The 18,896-nt window shown below is 43.0% G+C and overlaps 1 protein-coding gene across 2 annotated transcripts in view; it reads right to left on the minus strand.

Moving 5' to 3' along the window:
- The window catches only part of BDH1 (3-hydroxybutyrate dehydrogenase 1), a 36,245-nt gene that overhangs the window by 12,319 nt on the left and 5,030 nt on the right, over positions 1-18,896 (minus strand). For both annotated transcript variants that reach the window (XM_070371334.1, XM_005897835.3), the window contains exons 2-4: positions 16,663-16,789; positions 10,925-10,997; positions 10,136-10,246 (exon numbers count right to left, since the gene is read on the minus strand). In XM_070371334.1, coding sequence (XP_070227435.1) covers positions 10,136-10,246; positions 10,925-10,997; positions 16,663-16,789 — 311 coding nt within the window. The remainder of the gene's footprint in view (positions 1-10,135; positions 10,247-10,924; positions 10,998-16,662; positions 16,790-18,896) is intronic.

Raw genomic sequence — 18,896 nt, forward strand, 5'->3', positions numbered from 1 at the left:
TCTCCTGTGCCTCTTGCTAGCATCAAGCCAACACCCCTGCAGCCCCCGGGGGAGAACCCCACCCCACTCTGGGTTAGGGTGGCCCCCAATCCAGGTTAGGGTGCCCACGGGAACATAGTTTGGCTGCTTGACAGCTAAGAGCCTTCTCACAGAGAAAACCACAGCTTCCAGCTCAGCATTCAGGCCCCCAGGAGAGAAGCCTCCCCTGCTCCGCCCCCCCCGCCCCACCATCCCACGCCATCCCACATCCTCATCAGCCTCTGAGCAGCCTCCACATCTGGCTTCCCTGACTGTCGGTTGGCCTTCAGCTGTTCGAAGGAGCCTTTTCCCAACCCCTCAGCCCACAGCCCGCAGCCCTTGGCAGTCTGTCCCCTTCTGGATCCTCCTGTCCCAGGACACAGGCTGCACTGTCCGGATCATTCCACCTCCTCGCTCCAGGGTTTCTGTGTGTGTCCACATCTGTCTTGCTGCTTAGGGACAAGCATTTGGTCCTTCAGCGTTGGTGCCTGGGTAACCAGTTTCTTGATAAACCCATTTCTTATGTAATCCCTTTAAACTACATCTGTAAGCTATTTTTCCACCCCTGGATGAACATTCAGGCAGACTTGTAACTTTTTACCAGACTTGTCTGGTAACTTTTGCATTCATTCCCAGATTAACAGAGAACTTTTTTGTTTTGGCAGAGAGTCCGGTTCAGTCTACTGATCCACTAACTCCAGTACAGCCTGGCTTGAATGCCCAAACTTATATCCAGCTTAGAGCCTGCCTTGACCTGGGCCTGGCAGGGTAGGGTGTGGGAGTGGGGTACCAACTAGCAGGGCTGGAAGCTGTGCGTCTCACTATTTTCGAGCTCGTCCTTGTCTCCTGTTCCTTAATCTCTGACCCTTTCAGACTTGGATGTGGGGACTGGCCAATGAAAGGGTGAGACCATAGTCTTCTGGGGGGTGGGGGTGCCATCGTCGTCTGCTCCTGGTGCCCTGGGACAGCAGATGCACCAGAGATGGCCCTCCCTTCTTGGGACACTTTTGTGACTTCCACACAGATCCCTCCACGGGACCACTCCCTCCTCTACAGAGGTGTCTCCTCCCTCAGCCCGGGCTTCAGTGGGACGCCGCTTTGTCCGGGATCACACACAGCCTCTCAGGAGTCTCACTGCATCTCATACCCTTAAGGTGTCTCCAGGCAACTCTCCCACTGTCCACATCCAGGCAGCAGTGTCCTGGTTGGGTGGAAGGACAACCCTCTCTCATTGGGGCTATGTTCGCTCTGCTTCCAGATGAGCCACTCTGGCCTCATCTGGAGGCTTTTAGACTTGTTTTGGTAAACATTAACACACCATTTTGTGACCTCTAATCACCAAGGCACAAAAGGTAAGCTCTCCAAGTAAGCTCCCTGAAGCCCACCTCATTTTACTTGAGACTAGAGGGAAAATATACTCTAACTACCGTCTCTAAACTTCCAACCTCTTTTATATCAATTTATTACAACACTGAGGCAGGTCAGGGGCTAATCCCAGCAGAAAGGTTTCATGGTTTCTCAGCATTTTACTGTTAGGCAGCCTAGCACACCTCAAGGCAGAAGGTGAGGACACTTGGCACATGTTATCTGTGAGCATCTGTCACATATATTAGAAGCATGGAGACAAGAGGAGCAAGACTGGGGCACTGTAATATTACAAAATGAGCCAAAGGAGAAGCCAGCAAAGGGGATGAAGAAAAACCTAGAGAGCAGGGTGTCCATGAAACCAAGAAACAAAGCGTTATAAGCAAGAGTGGTTTGTTTAGTCAAAGCTGCTGATAATGGCCTGAGAAGTAACCAATGGATGTGCCAAGAGAGAGGCCGCTGGCATTCCCTGATAAAAACCCGATCAGAGGCATTCTGAGCCCTGCCTTCACCATTAGAGGGAGTAGCCCTGGTATAGCTTTTATGGGGAGCAATCTGGTAGATTTGAATAAATTCTAAAATCTTTCCACCTAGCACTTTCACATCTAGAAATTTTTTCTAACAATCACTAATGAAAGCCTGCAAAGCCAGGTACAAGACTATTCACTGCGGCTTTGTTTGCACTGACAAAAGCGAGAAATAAAGGGCACAGATGGACTGCAGCTGCCATGGGGTTGCACAGAGTCGGACGTGACTGAGCTCGCACACCCAGGCGCACTCGGGCGGGGCAAGACAGTTGAAAGGAAAGGTTTTACTTTTTCATATCACACACTTCTATATTGTTTGAGTCTATTATGAATCTGTACTACTTTCAAAATTCAAAAGAAATAAACGTTGAAAGGACAAACTCTTCTCTGATCTGGAAATATGTTCAAACCATGACAATGCAAATTATTACCTGTGCTTGCTATGTTATTGAAATTTTTTACATTGCATGGATATTGTTTTATAGATATTAAACCTAGTGAAAAAAATTCCTTCCCAGGGTTGCTACTGCCTTCAAAATGAAGAAAAATGTTTCACCCACTGAACAGAGACAGTGAGTTGTTCTTAATACCCATTCTTCCCTTCTTCTCTAGCAGTAAAACCCCTGACTTCAAGCAGGGTACATATTGTTTCGGAATAACGACTACATTCACCAGCCTCCCTAGCAGGCAGGCAGGCCATGTGACTAAGCTATGGCCAATAGAGAGAGAGCACAGGTGCCATAGGCGCAGCTTCTGGGTCATGACTTCAAAGACCAGCAAGAGAAGCGCTCACAGTAACTGCTGCTGCTGCTAAGTCGCTTCAGTCGTGTCCGACTCTGTGCGACCCCACAGACAGCAGCCCACCAGGCTCCCCCGGCCCTGGGATTCTCCAGGCAAGAACACTGGAGTGGGTTGCCATTTCCTTCTCCAATGCATGAAAGTGAAAAGTGAAAGTGAAGTCGATCAGTCGTGTCCGACTCTTAGCGACCCCATGGACTGCAGCCCACCAGGCTCCTCTGTCCGTGGGATTTTCCAGGCAAGAGTACTGGAGTGGGGTGCCATTGCCTTCTCCGACTCACAGTAAAAGAAATACAAATTACAACTATACTGAGATACAGTTCTCATTTATCAGACTGGCAAAAATCAAAAGTTTAAAGCATACTCTTATCGGTGAAAGTATGTAGAAACAGGTATTTTCATACATTACTGGTGGGAATGTAAAATTACACAACCCCTATGATAGGAAATTGGGGGATATCTTTTAAAATGATGACGTATTTCATTAACCCTTTGACTGAAGAGTCACCTCACTCCTAGGAATTTACCCTAAAGATAAACTTCCAACAATATGTGAAAAAAATACCTATTCACAAAGTTCTTCATTATCGCATTATTGATAATTGCAAAATATTGGAAAAAACCTATATGTAGTAAATATATAGGAACCTGTTGGAGTCCACTGTGGTCCACCCACACATGGAGCACTGCGATGCTGTTTAAAAAAAGTGAAAAAGATCTCTGTGAACTCACATGGGGGTGGTTTCCAAGATATATCAGTAAGTTTTTTAGGTAAAAATGAGTGCATACAGTATGCAAATGTTTATGAAGGTGGAAATGAAAGAATAGAGTAGAAAAAAATAGGAGGTGGTGGAGTAACATTACTTTGAGTTTACCTTTTTAAATAATTTTAGCTTTAGATCCTTGTTAATGTTTGCATCTTCTAAAACTAAATAAATCAAGAAGAATAGGGAGGGACAAAATACAAATAAATGAATCAAACTATTTTTTCAAATAAATAATATAATAATGTATGTATATATGCTCAGTCTCTCAGTCGTGTCTGACTCTTTGTGACCCTATGAACTGCAGTCTGGCAGGCTCCTTTGTGGGATTTTCCAGGCAAGAATACTGGAGTGGATTGCCATTTCCTACTCCAATTTAATAATAATATTAATTAATCCAAGCAACTTTTAAACACAGTACTTTGTATACCTTTGATCAACAGATTAAAAAACACTTAAAGAAATCTTAGGCTACACTGTGGAGACCAGAGCAGGCTTCCCTTCAGGATAACCTGCTGTGGGAGCAGCTAAGAGAAGGTCCTGTGCTGCTGCACCTTCAGATCTACTTTGGCAGGAATGCCATGGCCATGGCCATGTGTGCCTAGGCTGCTCTCAGCCAATGACCAAGCATGACAGGAAGCTACTGGGCCATTCCTGCCCGAGACAGGTCTCCTCTAACAAATAACCTTTGCCTTGGGACTCTCCATCATCCCAGCTGAGACTCTCAGACTGTTCTGCAGTCTGACCTCTGCCTACCTAATCCTCTTCCAATTTCTTTTCAAAGACCTGCATTGCAGTCTAAAGGACTTCCCTGACTCTTCCTCCTCCATTCTCTTTAGCCATTACAGGCATTTCCTAAATCAATTTCTTAATACATCTAATCCTGTTTTGGCACCTGCTTCTCACAGGATACAAACGGACACAACAACTTAGTAGCTTTGCTGTTTGTAGTGTATGAATGTAGCAATTCTGAAGCATTTGTGTATGTATTGTAGGATTAATTAAATTAATTAATATATATCCACATAGTTGGGAGTCAGCATTCTAACTACAGGAAAAGAAGAAAGAAATACGGAATGAGGGGAGCAGGAAGAATGCTACTGTGATGAATTGGAATAAGTCAGGACAACCTTATGAACTGTGTGTGTGTGTGTGTGTGTGTAATATTTATAGGAAATGTATGTAGGAGATAGATACAGTATATGAACATATAAATGTGTATATGATTATATACACATTCCAGCTTTGGCCACTGAGGTGATCAAGGAGAAGCAACGCCCCATTAGCAACGATCACATCTAATACCCAGATGTTGGTGTCCAAATTCCACTAAAAGGAACCAGGTAAAAATACATCTACATGGAGACATGTATGTGAATATTCACAGCAACATTATTCATAAAGGCCAAAAGTCCAAACACTTTTATCCAAATATTTATCAATTAGTAAAATTTTAAATTTAGCATATGCTGTGCCTGCACGTTTAATTATGTCTGACTCTTTGTGACCCTTTGGACTGTAGCCCGCCAGGCTGCTCTGTCCATTGGGTTTTCCAGGCAAGAATACCAGAGTGAGTTGCCATTTCATTCTCTAGAGGATCTTCCCAACCCAGGGACTGAACCTGCTTCTCCTGTGTCTCCTGCATTGCAGGCAGATTCTTTACCCGCTGACCATCAGGAAGCCCTTAATGTAGCATATTCATATACTAAAATACTAATCAGTAGTAAAAAGGGATGAACTACTGATACAGTCTACAATTGGATGAATCTCAAACACAGTATGCTAAGTAAAATAAACTTGGCACAAAAGACTATTTATTGTATGATTCTATTTATTTGAATAGTCCAAAAGGGCAAATTTAAAGAGACAGAAATCAGTGGCTACCTAAGACTAGAGGGAGAAGTGGATAGGTGTGTAAATAATCAAAGAGGGAAATTTTTGAAAGCTGGAAATGTTCTAAAAATGGATGGTGGTAATGGTTGAATGACTGTCTCCTAATTACTTTTGCAACTTCATGTCCCAGTGCTTCCTTTCACGCCCCCTAAATTCTACTTTATGAGTCCCAGTGGAGCCTCATGCTTCCAAGCATATGGTTAGGTTATTCCTTCTGTCTGACTGGTTATTCCTCTCAAGTCTCCATTTATGACAGAATTATTCATTCTCCATGGCCCAGAACAAATGTCACCCCTTCTGTCATGCCAGATTTAACCCTTGCCTTGCGTCTCCTCCGTCTCCTACATGGGCAGGCAGGTTCTTAACCACTAGTGCCACGTGGGAAGCCCCCCTTCCTTCTATGTGTTCTCATTAAGCATTCTTTGCACGACACTGAGAACACTCTCCACTCTAATTCTTCCAGCTGTGTCTGTGCATGACGGTCCCATCACTGGACAATGCTCCTTGGGGACAGGGATCAGGTCTCACTCTTCTTCAGCATCTAACAAAGTGTCAGGCACATCATTAGCATTTGACAAATGAATGAATGAACGAAGCTATGAAGAACAAGGGACACTGAAGAGAATGGAAAAGATATCAGCTGTTTTAAGCAATAGATGAGCCAGTTGTTGGCAAAGCAATTGAAACCAACCACAAACACTGGCCCAGATTCTGGGCAGTACTGATATTAAATACACAGCTTGATGTAAGATTCTGGCAGAGTAGGAAGCACCAGGAATCTGTCTCCTCACCCAGACTGCACTTGCAGACTCTGTCTGATGTAACTTGTCTGTTAGAATCTAGAATCTGTTAAGGCTTGCAACTTCCAGGAGAATGAGTGGATGGTAAACTGCAGTTGATTTTGGGCAATCTAACCACTTCTATTCAATATTACTGAATATTATTCTACATTACTGGAAGTTGTAGCAATTAGGCAAGAAAAATAAAGATATCCAAACTGGAAAAGAAAAAATAAAACTATTTGCTTGCAGAGGATATGATCTTACATGTAGAAAACCCTAAAGATGCCACAAAAATATAAGCCTGTTGGAACTTGAAAATGAATTCAACAAAGTAGCAGGACAAAAGTCAACACACAAAAATCAGGTGCATTTCTATACATAAACAATGACAACCTAAAAAGGAAATTACAAAAACAACTCCATTGACAATAGCATCAAAAAAGAATAAAATACTTAGGAATTAAATTAACCAAGAAGGTGAAAGACTTGCACTATGAAAACTACAAAACATTTATGAATGAAATGAAAGATAATAGAAATAAATGGAAACACATCCTGGGTTCATGAATCAGATGACTTAATATTGTTAAAACGTCTACTACTCAAAGCAATTTAAGATCTAATCGAATACCTGTCAAAATCTTAGTGATTTTGTTTTTTACAGAAATAGAAAAACCCATCCTAAAATTCATAGGCAATCCCAAGGGATTCCAAATAGCCAAAACAATCTCAAAAAAAGTGAACAAAACTGGAGGACTCAGACTCACTGATTTTGAAACTTACTACAAAGCTACAAAATAGCCTAGTATTGGCATAAAGACAGACATATGGATCAATGGAATAAAATAGACAGCCCATAAATAAACCCTATGGTCAAATGATTTTTGACAAGGGTGCCTTGACCACTCAAAGGGGAAAGGACAGTCTTTTCAACAAATGGTGCTGGGAAAACCAGATATCCACATGTAAAAGAATGAAATTGGACCCTTACCTAATACCATACACAAAAATTAATTCAAAATGGACCAAAAACCTGCACGTATGTAAGACCCAAAACAATAAAACTCTTAGAAGAAAACATAGGGCAAAACTTTATGACACTGAATCTGGCAATGATTTCTTGGATATGACACCAAATGTGCAGGTAACAAAATTTAAAATAGGTAAATTGGACTTCATAAAAATTTTTAAATTTTGTATATCAAAAGACAGTATCCACAGAATAAAAAGGCAACCCATAGAGTGGGAGAAAATATTTACAAGTCACATATCTGGTAAGGACTTAATATCCAGAATATATAGAGAACTCCTAAGACAACAACAACAAAAATATTCCATTAAAAAAGGACTTCAATAGACATTTCTCCAAGGAAGATATATGAATGGCCAATAAGCACATCAAAAGATGCTCAACATCAAAATTTGTGAGGGAAACGCAAACCAAAACTATGACGAGGTATCACCTCACACCCTTTCAGTTCAGTTCAGTCGCTCAGTTGTGTCCGACTCTTTGTGACCCCATGAATAGCAGCACGCCAGGCCTCTCTGTCCATCACCAACTCCCAGAGTTCACCCAAACTCATGTCCATTGAGTTGGTGATGCCATCCAGCCATCTCATCCTCTGTCGTCCCCTTCCTCCTGCCCTCAATCCCTCCCAGCATCAGGGTCTTTTCCAATGAGTCAACTCTTCGCATGAGGTGGCCAGAGTATTGGAGTTTCAGCTTCAGCATCAGTCCTTCCAGTGAACACCCAGGACTGATCTCCTTTAGGATGGACTGGTTGGATCTCCTTGCAGTCCAAGGGACTCTCAAGAGTCTCCTCCAACACCACAGTTCAAAAGCATCAATTCTTCGGCGCTCAGCTTTCTTCACAGTCCAACTCTCACATCCATACATGACCACTGGAAAAACCATAGCCGTGACTAGACGGACCTTTGCTGGCAAAGTAATGTCTCTGGCTTTTTAATATGCTATCTAGGTTGGTCATAACTTTCCTTCCAAGGAGCAAGAGTCTTTTAATATCATCGCTGCAATCACCATCTTCAGTGATTTTGGAGACCCCCAAAATAAAGTCAGCCACTGTTTCCACTGTTTCCCCATCTATTTCCCATGAAGTGATGGGACCAGATGCCATGATCTTTGTTTTCTGAATGTTGAGCTTTAAGCCAACTTTTTCACTCTCCACTTTCACTTTCATCAAGAGGCTTTTTAGTTCCTCTTCACTTTCTGCCATAAGGGTGGTGTCATCTGTGTATCTTAGATTACTGATATTTCTCCCGGCAATCATGATTCCAGCTTATACTTCTTCCAGCCCAGCGTTTCTCATGCTGTACCCTGCATAGAAGTTAAATAAGCAGGGTGACAATATACAGTCTTGACGTACTCCTTTTCCTATTTGGAACCAGTCTGTTGTTCCATGTCCAGTTGTAACTCTTGCTTCCTGATCTGCATATAGGTTTCTCACGAGGCAGGTCAGATGGTCTGGTATACCCATCTCTTGAAGAATTTTCCACAGTTTACTGTGATCCACACAGTCAAAGGCTTTGGCATAGTCAATAAAGCAGAAATAGATGTTTTTCTAGAATTCTCTTGCTTTTTCCATGATGCAGCAGATGTTGGCAATTTGATCTCTGGTTCCTCTGCCTTGTCTAAAACCAGCTTGAACATCTGGAATTTCACGGTTCACGTATTGCTGAAGCCTGGCTTGGAGAATTTTGAGCATTACTTTACTAGCGTGTGAGATGAGTGCAATTGTGTGGTAGTTTGAGCATTCTTTGGCATTGCCTTTCTTTGGGATTGGAATGAAAACTGACCTTTTCCAGTCCTGTGGCCACTGCTGAGTTTTCCAAATTTGCTGGCATATTGAGTGCAGCACTTTCACAGCTTCATCTTTCAGGATTTGAAACAGCTCAACTGGAATTCCATCACCTCCACTAGCTTTGTTCGTAGTGATGCTTTCCAAGGCCCACTTGACTTCACATTCCAGGATGTCTGGCTCGAGGTCAGTGATCACACCATCGTGATTATCTGGGTCGTGAAGATCTTTTTTGTACAGTTCTTCTGTGTATTCTCGCCACCTCTTCTTAATATCTTCTGCTTCTGTTAGGTCCATACCATTTCTGTCCTTTATTGTGACCATGTTTGCCTGAAATGTTCCCTTGGTATCTCTAATTTTCTTGAAGAGATCTCTAGTCATTTCCCATTCTGTTGTTTTCCTCTATTTCTTTGCATTGATCGCTGAGGAAGGCTTTCTTATCTCTCCTTGCTATTCTTTGGAACTCTGAATTTAGATGTTTATATCTTTCCTTTTCTCCTTTGCTTTTCACTTCTCTTCTTTTCACAGCTATTTGTAAGGCCTCCTCAGACAGCCATTTTGCTTTTCATATGATCTAGTAATTCTACTTGTGGGTATATACCCCCAAAGAATTGAAAGCAGGATCTTGAGATATCTGTACCCCCATGTTCATAGCAGCATTATTTACAATAGCCAAAATGTTGGAAGAAACCCAAGTGTCCATCAACAGATGGACAGATAAGCAAAATATATATACATACAATGGAATATTACCCAGCCTTAAAAAGGAAATTCTGTAATATGCTACAGTATGGATGAACTTTGCAGACATTATGCCAAGTGACATAAGCCAGTCACAAGAAGGCAAATATTGCACGAGTCCACTTATATGAGGTACTTAGAGTAGTCAAATTCATAAAGACTGAAACCGTAATAGTGATTACCAGGGCCTGGAGGGGAGGGAAAAATGACAGTTAATGTTTATATTAGGTATAGACTTTCAGTTTCACAAGATGAAAAGTGTTATGAGGATGATGGAGGTGATGATTGCACGATAATGTGAATATATTTATTACCACTGAACTATACATTTAAAAATGGTTAAGATGGTAAATTTTATGCTATGTGTATTTGACTACAATTTTAAAACCCTACAAAAAATAACAATGATGATGAAAATGACTCAACTCTTACCTTCATCAAACAGCCAGCAAACACAAGGAAGCCTTCTGAATGCAGATGCTTGGCCAAGGAGAACCCAAATCCCGAGTCACAGCCCGTGATCAGGACAGCTTTGCTGCCAACCTGTTTCAAAAGGTCAGACTCCACGTTAGGAATCCAGGATCGTGGGGGCTGAATGACCAGGCCTCCTCTGGGCAGCAACAATTAATTAGGGCTTCTTGAGTGGGCCAGGCCTGGTCCTCCCCACCTGTTTTTTCTGTTTGGAGAAGCACCATGGTGTAGTAGAAATGCTTGGACTCAGAATCAAGAGACAGGTTCTAACCCAGACCTGCTACCAACTAGTGTCATTGCTTGAGAAAGTCACCTCCCTTCTGGACCTCAGTTTCCTCATCTGCATTCACTATCATCAGCATCACCAGCATTACTGACATCTTCCTCATCAAGTATTGAGTACTTATCATGCAAGGCACTGTGCATGCATTACTTTAAATCTCACAATATCTCCATACCCTAAATGTGATTATTACATCGTGTTTCAAGTGAGGACACAGACATTTTAAAATACCCAACATCATTAGTGATAAAGCCAGAACTGAAACTGGGCCTGAGAGATTTTAGAATCTAAAGTCTTAACCCCTAACTTCATTTGATGGGGTTGGGGGTTGTTCAGCAAGTGACAGATGGCTCTGAGTGCCCTGGAAGCAGGGAAGCCCTTGCTCTGAGGGTGGCTTAGAGCCTGGGAGCCCAGAAGGAGGCCTCTGACCACCTGGCTGGTTCCCAGGTAGCCAGGTTGCCACTTACCGGGTCCACTGAAGCAGCGTAAGTCCGACGGCCAACAGGAACAAAGGGCGCAGAGTAAAGCAGCAGCGAGCCTCTGAAAGAGGAAAGCAAGCCATGACCAGGGGCTGCGGTCACACCAGACCTTGTTCTGAAAGTGAAAGTCACTCAGTTGTGTCCGACTTTTTGCGACCCCATGGACTGTATAGTCCTTGGAATTCTCTGGGCCAGAATACTGGAAAGGGTAGCCTTTCCCTTCTCCAGGGGAATCTTCCCAACTGAGGGATCAAACCCAGGTCTCCCACATTGCAGGTGGATTCTTTACCAACTGAGCCACCAGGGAAGCTGAAGAACACTGGAGTGGGTCTTCTCCAGGGCATCTTCCTGACCCAGGAATCGAACTGGGGTCTCCTGCACAGGCGGATTCTTTACCAACTGAGCTATGAGGGAAGCCCTTGTTCTAGAGCAGAAGCAACTCAGCAGACCCTCAGGCATCAGTGAGCACTCCACTATTCCCACCCCAAACCCCTGAGGACTACCTGCTGATACCACTGAGGAGGGCCTGTTTCCTCCAGGGTTATTAGTCTGGGAGAAAGTGGGCTAGCAGTCATAGTGGCCATTTTTGCCACTGTGTAGGGAGAGCCTTCCAGCAACAGACCTTTGTTAATAAAGCCTTGTACAAATTCAGTGTCTTAATCCTTAGATTTTATGTGGCTTCCTGATAGTTTTTTATTTTGAAATAATTTTAGATTCACATAAAGTTAAGAAATAATACAGAGAGATGTCCTGTACCCTTTACCCAATTACCCCTCCTGGTAGCATTTTGCACAACTCTAGTACGGTATCATAGCCAGGACATTGACATATGCAGTGAAAATACAGAACAGTTCCATCACAAGGATCCCTTGCATTATTCTTTTATAGCCACACATTCCAACATCCTCTAACTACTAATCTGTTCATCTGTTCTCCACCTCTATAATTCTGTCATTTCAAGAATGGAATCACGCAGCATTAACATTCCTGGGGTTGGTTATTTTCACCCAATATAATTCTCTAGAGATTCATCGGATTGTCACGTTTCAATAATTTGTTCCTTTTTATTGCTAAATTGTATTCCATGGACCAAGGTCATCCGGGTTGCTTCCAGTTTTTAGGACTATTACAAATAAAGCTTCTAGGAACATTCCTGTATAGGCTTTTGTGTGAATTTGTTTTTCTCTTGGGTAAATGCCAAGGAGAGCAATTGCTGGGTCATACAGTAGTTGCATGTTTAGTTTTTTAACAGACTTCAAACTGTTTTCCAGAATGGCTATAGCATTCCACATTCCCAGCAGTAATGTATGAGTGATCCAGTTTCTCTATATCCTCACCAGCATTTCGCAGTATCACTATTTTTCATTTTAACCATGCTGGTAACTGTGTAAAGATATCCACTGTGGTCTTAATTTGTATTTCTCTAAGGGCTAATGATGTTGAACATCTCTTCATGTGCTTATCTGCATCAGTATATCCCTTTCGATAAAATGTCTATGTCTTTTGTGCATATTCTTACTGGATCGTTCTCTTACTGTTGAGTTTTGAGAGTTCATTATATGTTCCAGATGCTAGTCCTTTGTTGCATGTGTAATATGCAAATATTTTCTCCTAGCTCATAACTTGTCTTTTCATCCTCTTAACAGGATCTTATGTAGAGAAATGGTGTTTCATTGTGATGACTCTGATTATTTAATTTTTCCTTTTAAGGCCAAACGGTTGGTGTCAAGTTTCAGAACTCTGTGCCTATGCCCCAAACTAAAGATTTTCTCCTATTTTTTTTCTAAAAATTTTACAGTTTTGTTTTATAATTTAAACCCATGATCCACTGTGAGTTAACTTTTGTATAAAATGTGAAACTTAAGTCAAAGTTGGTAAGCCTCTGCCTGCGAATATCCATGCTCCAGTCTCATTTTTTGAAAATGTTAACCTTCCTCCATTGAACTGATTGTGCAACTTCTTTGAACTGATCTTTGTCAAATTCTAGTTGAGCAAACCCGTGTGGCTCTATTTCTGGATTCTCTGTTTCACTGAACCATGCATTCCCACCTTATTTTTCTTTTTCAAAATGGTTTTTACTATTCTATTTCCTTTGCCTTTTCATATAAGTTTTAGAATAATCTTGTCTTTATCTATAAAAATCTGACTGAAATTTTTATAGAAATTATGCCAAACTTGTGTATCAGTTTGGGGGAAATCAATGTCTTTACTCTTTTGAGCCTTTCAATTTCTAAACATAGTGTGGGTCTCCATTTATTTAGATATTTGATTTCTTTCATCAGCATTATGTAGTTTTCAATGTACAAATTGTGTATAATTTGTTATATTTATATCTAAGTAACTCATTCTTTTGAGCAAATTGTTTTAGATTCCTATATCCACAAGCTCATTGCTAGGATATAGAAAAAGACTGATGTGTGTGTGTTATCACATATTCTGTGTCCTGCTGAGCTCACTTATTAGTTCTGGGAGTGCTTTGTGGATTCCTCGGGATTTTCTATGTAGTCAATCATATAATCTGCAAATTAGGGACAGTTTTATTTCTTCTTTTACAATCTGTATGACTTTTATTTACTTTTCTTGCTTCACTGTACTTCCTTACTGCACTATGGTGAATTGGTTACCTTGCTGCCCATCTTAGGGGGAAAGTATTCAATCTTTCACCAGAAAATATTAATACAATGCTAGCTGCAAGGGTTTTTATAGATGCTCTTTATCAAGTTCAGGAAGTTTCCTTCTATGCCAATTTTTCTTAGAGTTCTTAATCACAAATGAGTATTAAATTTTGTTTTTTCTGCATTGATAGATTCATATGATTGTTCTTTGACTTTCAATTTGGTGGGTTACATTAATTGATTTTTCAGTGTGAACCATTCTTTGCATCCCTGAAACAAATCCACTTTTTCATGGTTTATAATTCTTCTAATATACTGCTGCTGCTGCCACTGCTGTTAAGTCACTTCAGCCATGTCCGACTCTGTGCGACCCCAGAGATGGCAGCCCACCAGGCTCCCCCGTCCCTGGGATTCTCCAGGCAAGAACACTGGAGTGGGTTGCCATTTCCTTCTCCAATGCATGAAAGTGAAAAGTGAAAGGGAAGTCGCTCAGTCATGTCTGACTCGTAGCGACCCCATGGAATGCAGCCTACCAGGCTCCTCCATCCATGGGATTTACCAGGCAGGAGTACTGGAGTGGGGTGCCATTGCCTTCTCTGTCTAATATACTGCTTAATTATATTGGCTAATATTTTAAGAATTTTGCGTCTATATTCATAAGGGGTATTGGTCTGTAGTTCTCTGTTTTTTATGGTCTTTGTCTGGTTTTGGAATCAAGGTAATACTAGCTTCATAAAATAAATTGGAAAGAGTTACCACTGGATATGGATGGGAGTTCTGGCTCCCCACTGGGTCTCCACCAACCCTTCCTGACTGTGAGGAGATACAGTGTCTCATTGCTGCTCCCCATTGTATGTGGGGGTGTACAGGTTACTGCTGAGAGGTGGAGGAAGTCCTGATTCTCTTTCTCCTCTAGATGTCCTCTGACACTCCCCCACCTCCACCTCAAGCAGGGAGGGCGCCTTATTACTGGGGTGGGGGGGTGGGGGGGTTAGCGGGGTAGAACGTAAGTCCAGGCCCCTACTTGGCTTTCTCTGACACAGCCTCTGGTGAGGACACTGGTCACACGTGAGTAGAATGGTAAGGTCACTACACCCAAAATTAATTAAATGACCTTATCTAAATAATCACTATATTTCCATAATCCCAGGATTTGCTGTACAAAAAGGACAAAGTGTCCCTGGCAGAACTGTGCTTGTCCCCTGCCATCCCTTTGCACTATTTGATATTTTAGAAAGTTACAAAAAGTCACAGCAAGAAAAAAAATGATTTCAAACTGACTTGTTCCCAGATTTTCTCTAACCCACTTCCCCATATTCAAATCTATCCACTCACAGCTGGGGGGTTGCATTACACCAGGTGTGTCATATATATCACATATATGGGTGTATTACAGCAGGTGCTACTGCTCACATCCAGCTGTCGATGGCAAATTTCTACTTCGCCAGAGAGCACACGTTGGCATGGAAAATAACCATCCATTTTCTAGTTGCGGGGACTCTGAATTTAACTTGCCACTTGATTTTACTCCTCTCAAATATAAGAGAAAGAAAAAGGCATTATTTCTCCCTTGCTCTGGCTGCAAAAGAAGAAACTGAGGTAGTAGAGCACATGGAATACTCTTGGAAAAGGAAATTTCCAGAAGCTCTCAAAGAAGAGTTGCTTGTTTAATTTGTATTGAGTTGGCAAAAAAAGTTTGTTCGAGTTTGTCGTAAGCTGTTACAGAAAAACCCAAATTTGCCCCGGACAGCTGGGTACAAGCAGTAGCACCTGGTATAATGCACCCAGGTGTAATATATATACATGATACCTGGTGTAACACAACCCCCAACTTGGAGTGGATAGATTTGAATATGGGGAAGTGGGTTAGAGAAAATCTGGCAACAAGTCAGTTTGCAATAATTTTTTTTCTGGCCAACTCCATGCTTTCTCTACATCACACAATTCAGTGAAGTTTTGCGACATTTTAGTTAACTGGTTTCATGAGTGAGATTTTAAAAAGGACTGGTCTCTAGGTGAATCCTAACATAAGGACAGCACACAACCCACACTGAGAGACATTTTCTTCCAGGGTATCAAGGTCATGCACGACAGAGACTGAGGAACTGACCCCGACAGTGAGTGGGTAACAGGTAGGAAGGCCAGAACAGCAAGTGGCAGACTTTTTTTTTCCCTTCTCTGTTGTCGAAACCGGTTCTGCCCAAGACTGACCTTTTTTTTCTTTTCTCAAGCCTTGGGCTGATAATGGCTCAACAAACCAATATTCATGTCAATTGATTCAAGGCCGGGGGATGATACACCTTGTTCGATCCTATCTCACAACTGCATGTTGTGGGAGGGGCCTGGTGCAACTCCCTCGGCGTGGAAGAGTCTCTCTTACCTGATACTAGCTTTCTAACAGACGTAAAACACCTTGTAAAAACGAGCAAGGGGGCACTCCTTTTGTTCCCTTCTGATGTCTGTCAGAAGCTTTCCCTATCTCTGTTATACTTTAATAAAACTTTGCTACACAAAAAGCTCCAAGTAGTCAAGCCTCATCTCTGACTCTGGATCAAAATCTTCTCATCTGGAGGTCACGAATCCCGGCATAACACACGTCTTGCAGCAGCAACCTTTCAACAGGAGGAGAGTAAGGGGACATAACAACTAAATGGAATGGGGACCCTGGTTTGTATCCTAGACTAAGAAAAGCTGTATTTGTGAGCTATCTGATGAAATCTGAATCAAGTCTGTAGTTAATAGTATGATATCAGTGGTAATTTCCTGGTTTTTTATGAATGTACTATGTTTTGTAAGACATTAACATTTGGGGAAGTTAGGTAAAAGTTAGGTAAAGGGGATACGGAATATTTTTGTACTATTTTTGCAATTTTTTACAAATGTAGAGTTATTTAAAAAAAAAAATCTGATGAAAAATATTCTTCTATGCCTTGTGGGCATAGACCTTGTGGGAAGGTCTCCGTCTTCCAAGGACACCATTGCGTGTCCTTTGCTGGTAGACGGTGGGTACTGACAGACACCTTTGAGAGTCAGACCTTATTATGCATGAAGAGCTCTGCTTTACCCAGAAAGTGTAACCGTCAAGGCTACCTCCACCCTTCACTGTCTTACCTTGTCCCATTTTCTCTATCAGAGAAATTCAGGGTTTTCCTTGGAAGCTGTGACAGGGGTCTGGAGAGGCGGGCTGTTAGCATTGTGGCCACAAAAGGCAGAATGGTCAGGCTCCTCCTGGTGGGTTCTGAAACACAAAAAGCACCCTCATTGCCTGTTGCCTTCTGGGCTTTGGGCAGGAGTGGCCATGTTCCTTCCAGGTTGTAAAAGTCAAATTGGGCTCTGTTCTACCCAGGTCCAGTTATGGCACCAGACAGTCCCTGCCTGCCACCCTCCTCGCAAGCTACAGCCTCATCTGATACAAAGAGTCAGATAGCTGAAACACCTAAAAACCTGGGTTCTGGCTCTGGCTATGTACAAACTCATGGGGCAACCCTGGATGAATCATCACCCATTTGGGCCAGATCAGCGATCCTCAAAACAGACTGTGCAGCAACCAGTGGGGCACTTGGGGACCTGAGCCCTCAGTGAGCCCAACTCCATGAGTCCCATTCTCTAGTCTGTGTTCCCCATATCCAGCAAAACAGCCACCTAAATTTGTCCACGTGACCCTACAGGCAGTTTCTCCAGCCCAGGGCCACATATCATTTGATTTAGCTCTCCACCTCTCTCCCCAAAACTCATCACAGCATGGAGACTAGAGCTACAAAATGAGACATGCTCTAGTTAATCTAAATTAACACACACACGCACAGTCTCTCCCACCACCCGACCACTCCCTTTTCAGGTTAAGTCAGCCTTGTTGCAACAAGACCATGTATCACTAGTGTCACCTCTAGTCTACTCAGCACACTGACTAGTTGTGCATTATGGGTTGTTGATCAGCGTGTGCACTAGGTGCCCTCCTGTTCTGGTTAATTCCCCTCTAGTGACCCCTCCTGGCCTAAGGGAAGGAAAGGGAGGTGGGGAGGGAGTTGAGGCCAGGCAGTCACATTCAGGGGAGCTGTTGCCCTTTTCCTGGTGAACTGTCCTAGTCTCTTGGCACACCTGCCTGTGTTGGGTTAGACTGCCCTTATCAGTAACAAGGCTCTGCCTGAGATGCAGCTCCTCCCCTGCCATCTTGCTGCCACCCTAATCTGATAACCAGCCACCTGGTTCTAGGTCTGAAATAAGTTCATTGACTGGCCAACCCCCACAGTGTTCACCGTAGGAGGCAGGTGGAGGTGTTCCATCTGTTTAATCCTTGGGAGAGCAATATATAGGGCTTTTTGTCTTGTGTGATCCTTCCAGACTGTGCAGTAGGCTCTTGCTTCCACTCCTGCCCTTATTTGCCACACAGCAGCCAGAAAGATCCTTCTAACACCAGTCAGGTTGTGTGACTCCCTGGCCTAGAAACCTCCCCCTCCTTCCCTCGCCTTCTGGAGTCTGCCTCTGCCTCCCTTCCTATTCGATATTGCCCTCCCCTCACTCACTGTGCTGCCGCCACGCTGACCTGAACACATGCCAAGCTCTTTCTCGCCTCAAAGCCCTGGACTTTGCCTTCCCTCACACTGGATGACTAGGTCCTTCTCACCCTTCTGACTTCGGAGAGGCTGCCCCAACCCCCCATGCAGCACGCAGGGATTGCTCTCCGTAAGATCACTCTTCAATCCAACATTCTCTTGTTTCGTTACTTGATCTCTCCCTTCCAGCTCATAAGCTCAGTGAGGCCAGGCACCTGGTCCATCTTGGTCACCACTGAACTCCCCGTGCCTGGAAGAAACCTGACACGGAGGAGGCACTCAGCGAGTCTCTGCTGAGTGGGGCTGAGCTGTGGGCTTGAAGCCCACCTCCCATACACCCACAGACTAGCCCTTCATGGAAGGCACAGGCCCATGCTGGGCTCAGATTCTTTAAGGCGGTGTCCCTACTCCCACCCCGCCCAAGTACTGAGCAGCTGGCTGAGCACACACATCTCCACCTCCTCCCGCCAGGACTGGAGTCTGAGGTCACCGCCACTGGGTAATTTTAAATCCAGTTGTTTATAATTCAAGCCCTTTCCATCCCTTCTGCTCAATGCCTGTGGCAGAGAATGCCTCAATGTCATCTCCAAATAAAGGGCTGCTTTTCAACTTTATTTTCCTTCAAGTCAGCCACATCTAAAAGTGCTGGCATCAAAATAGCTTAAAGTGCATAAAAACTCAGCCCCTTTAATCATGCACTATTCACACTGTCATCTTATATACAAAATACCAGAATTTTAGATCTTTTTTTCTTCTGTACTTTTACATTTCTTAAATATGTTGCTATTTTCA

This window comes from Bos mutus, chromosome 1 (genome assembly GCF_027580195.1).
Source record: "Bos mutus isolate GX-2022 chromosome 1, NWIPB_WYAK_1.1, whole genome shotgun sequence".
Taxonomy (NCBI): Eukaryota; Metazoa; Chordata; class Mammalia; order Artiodactyla; family Bovidae; genus Bos; species Bos mutus.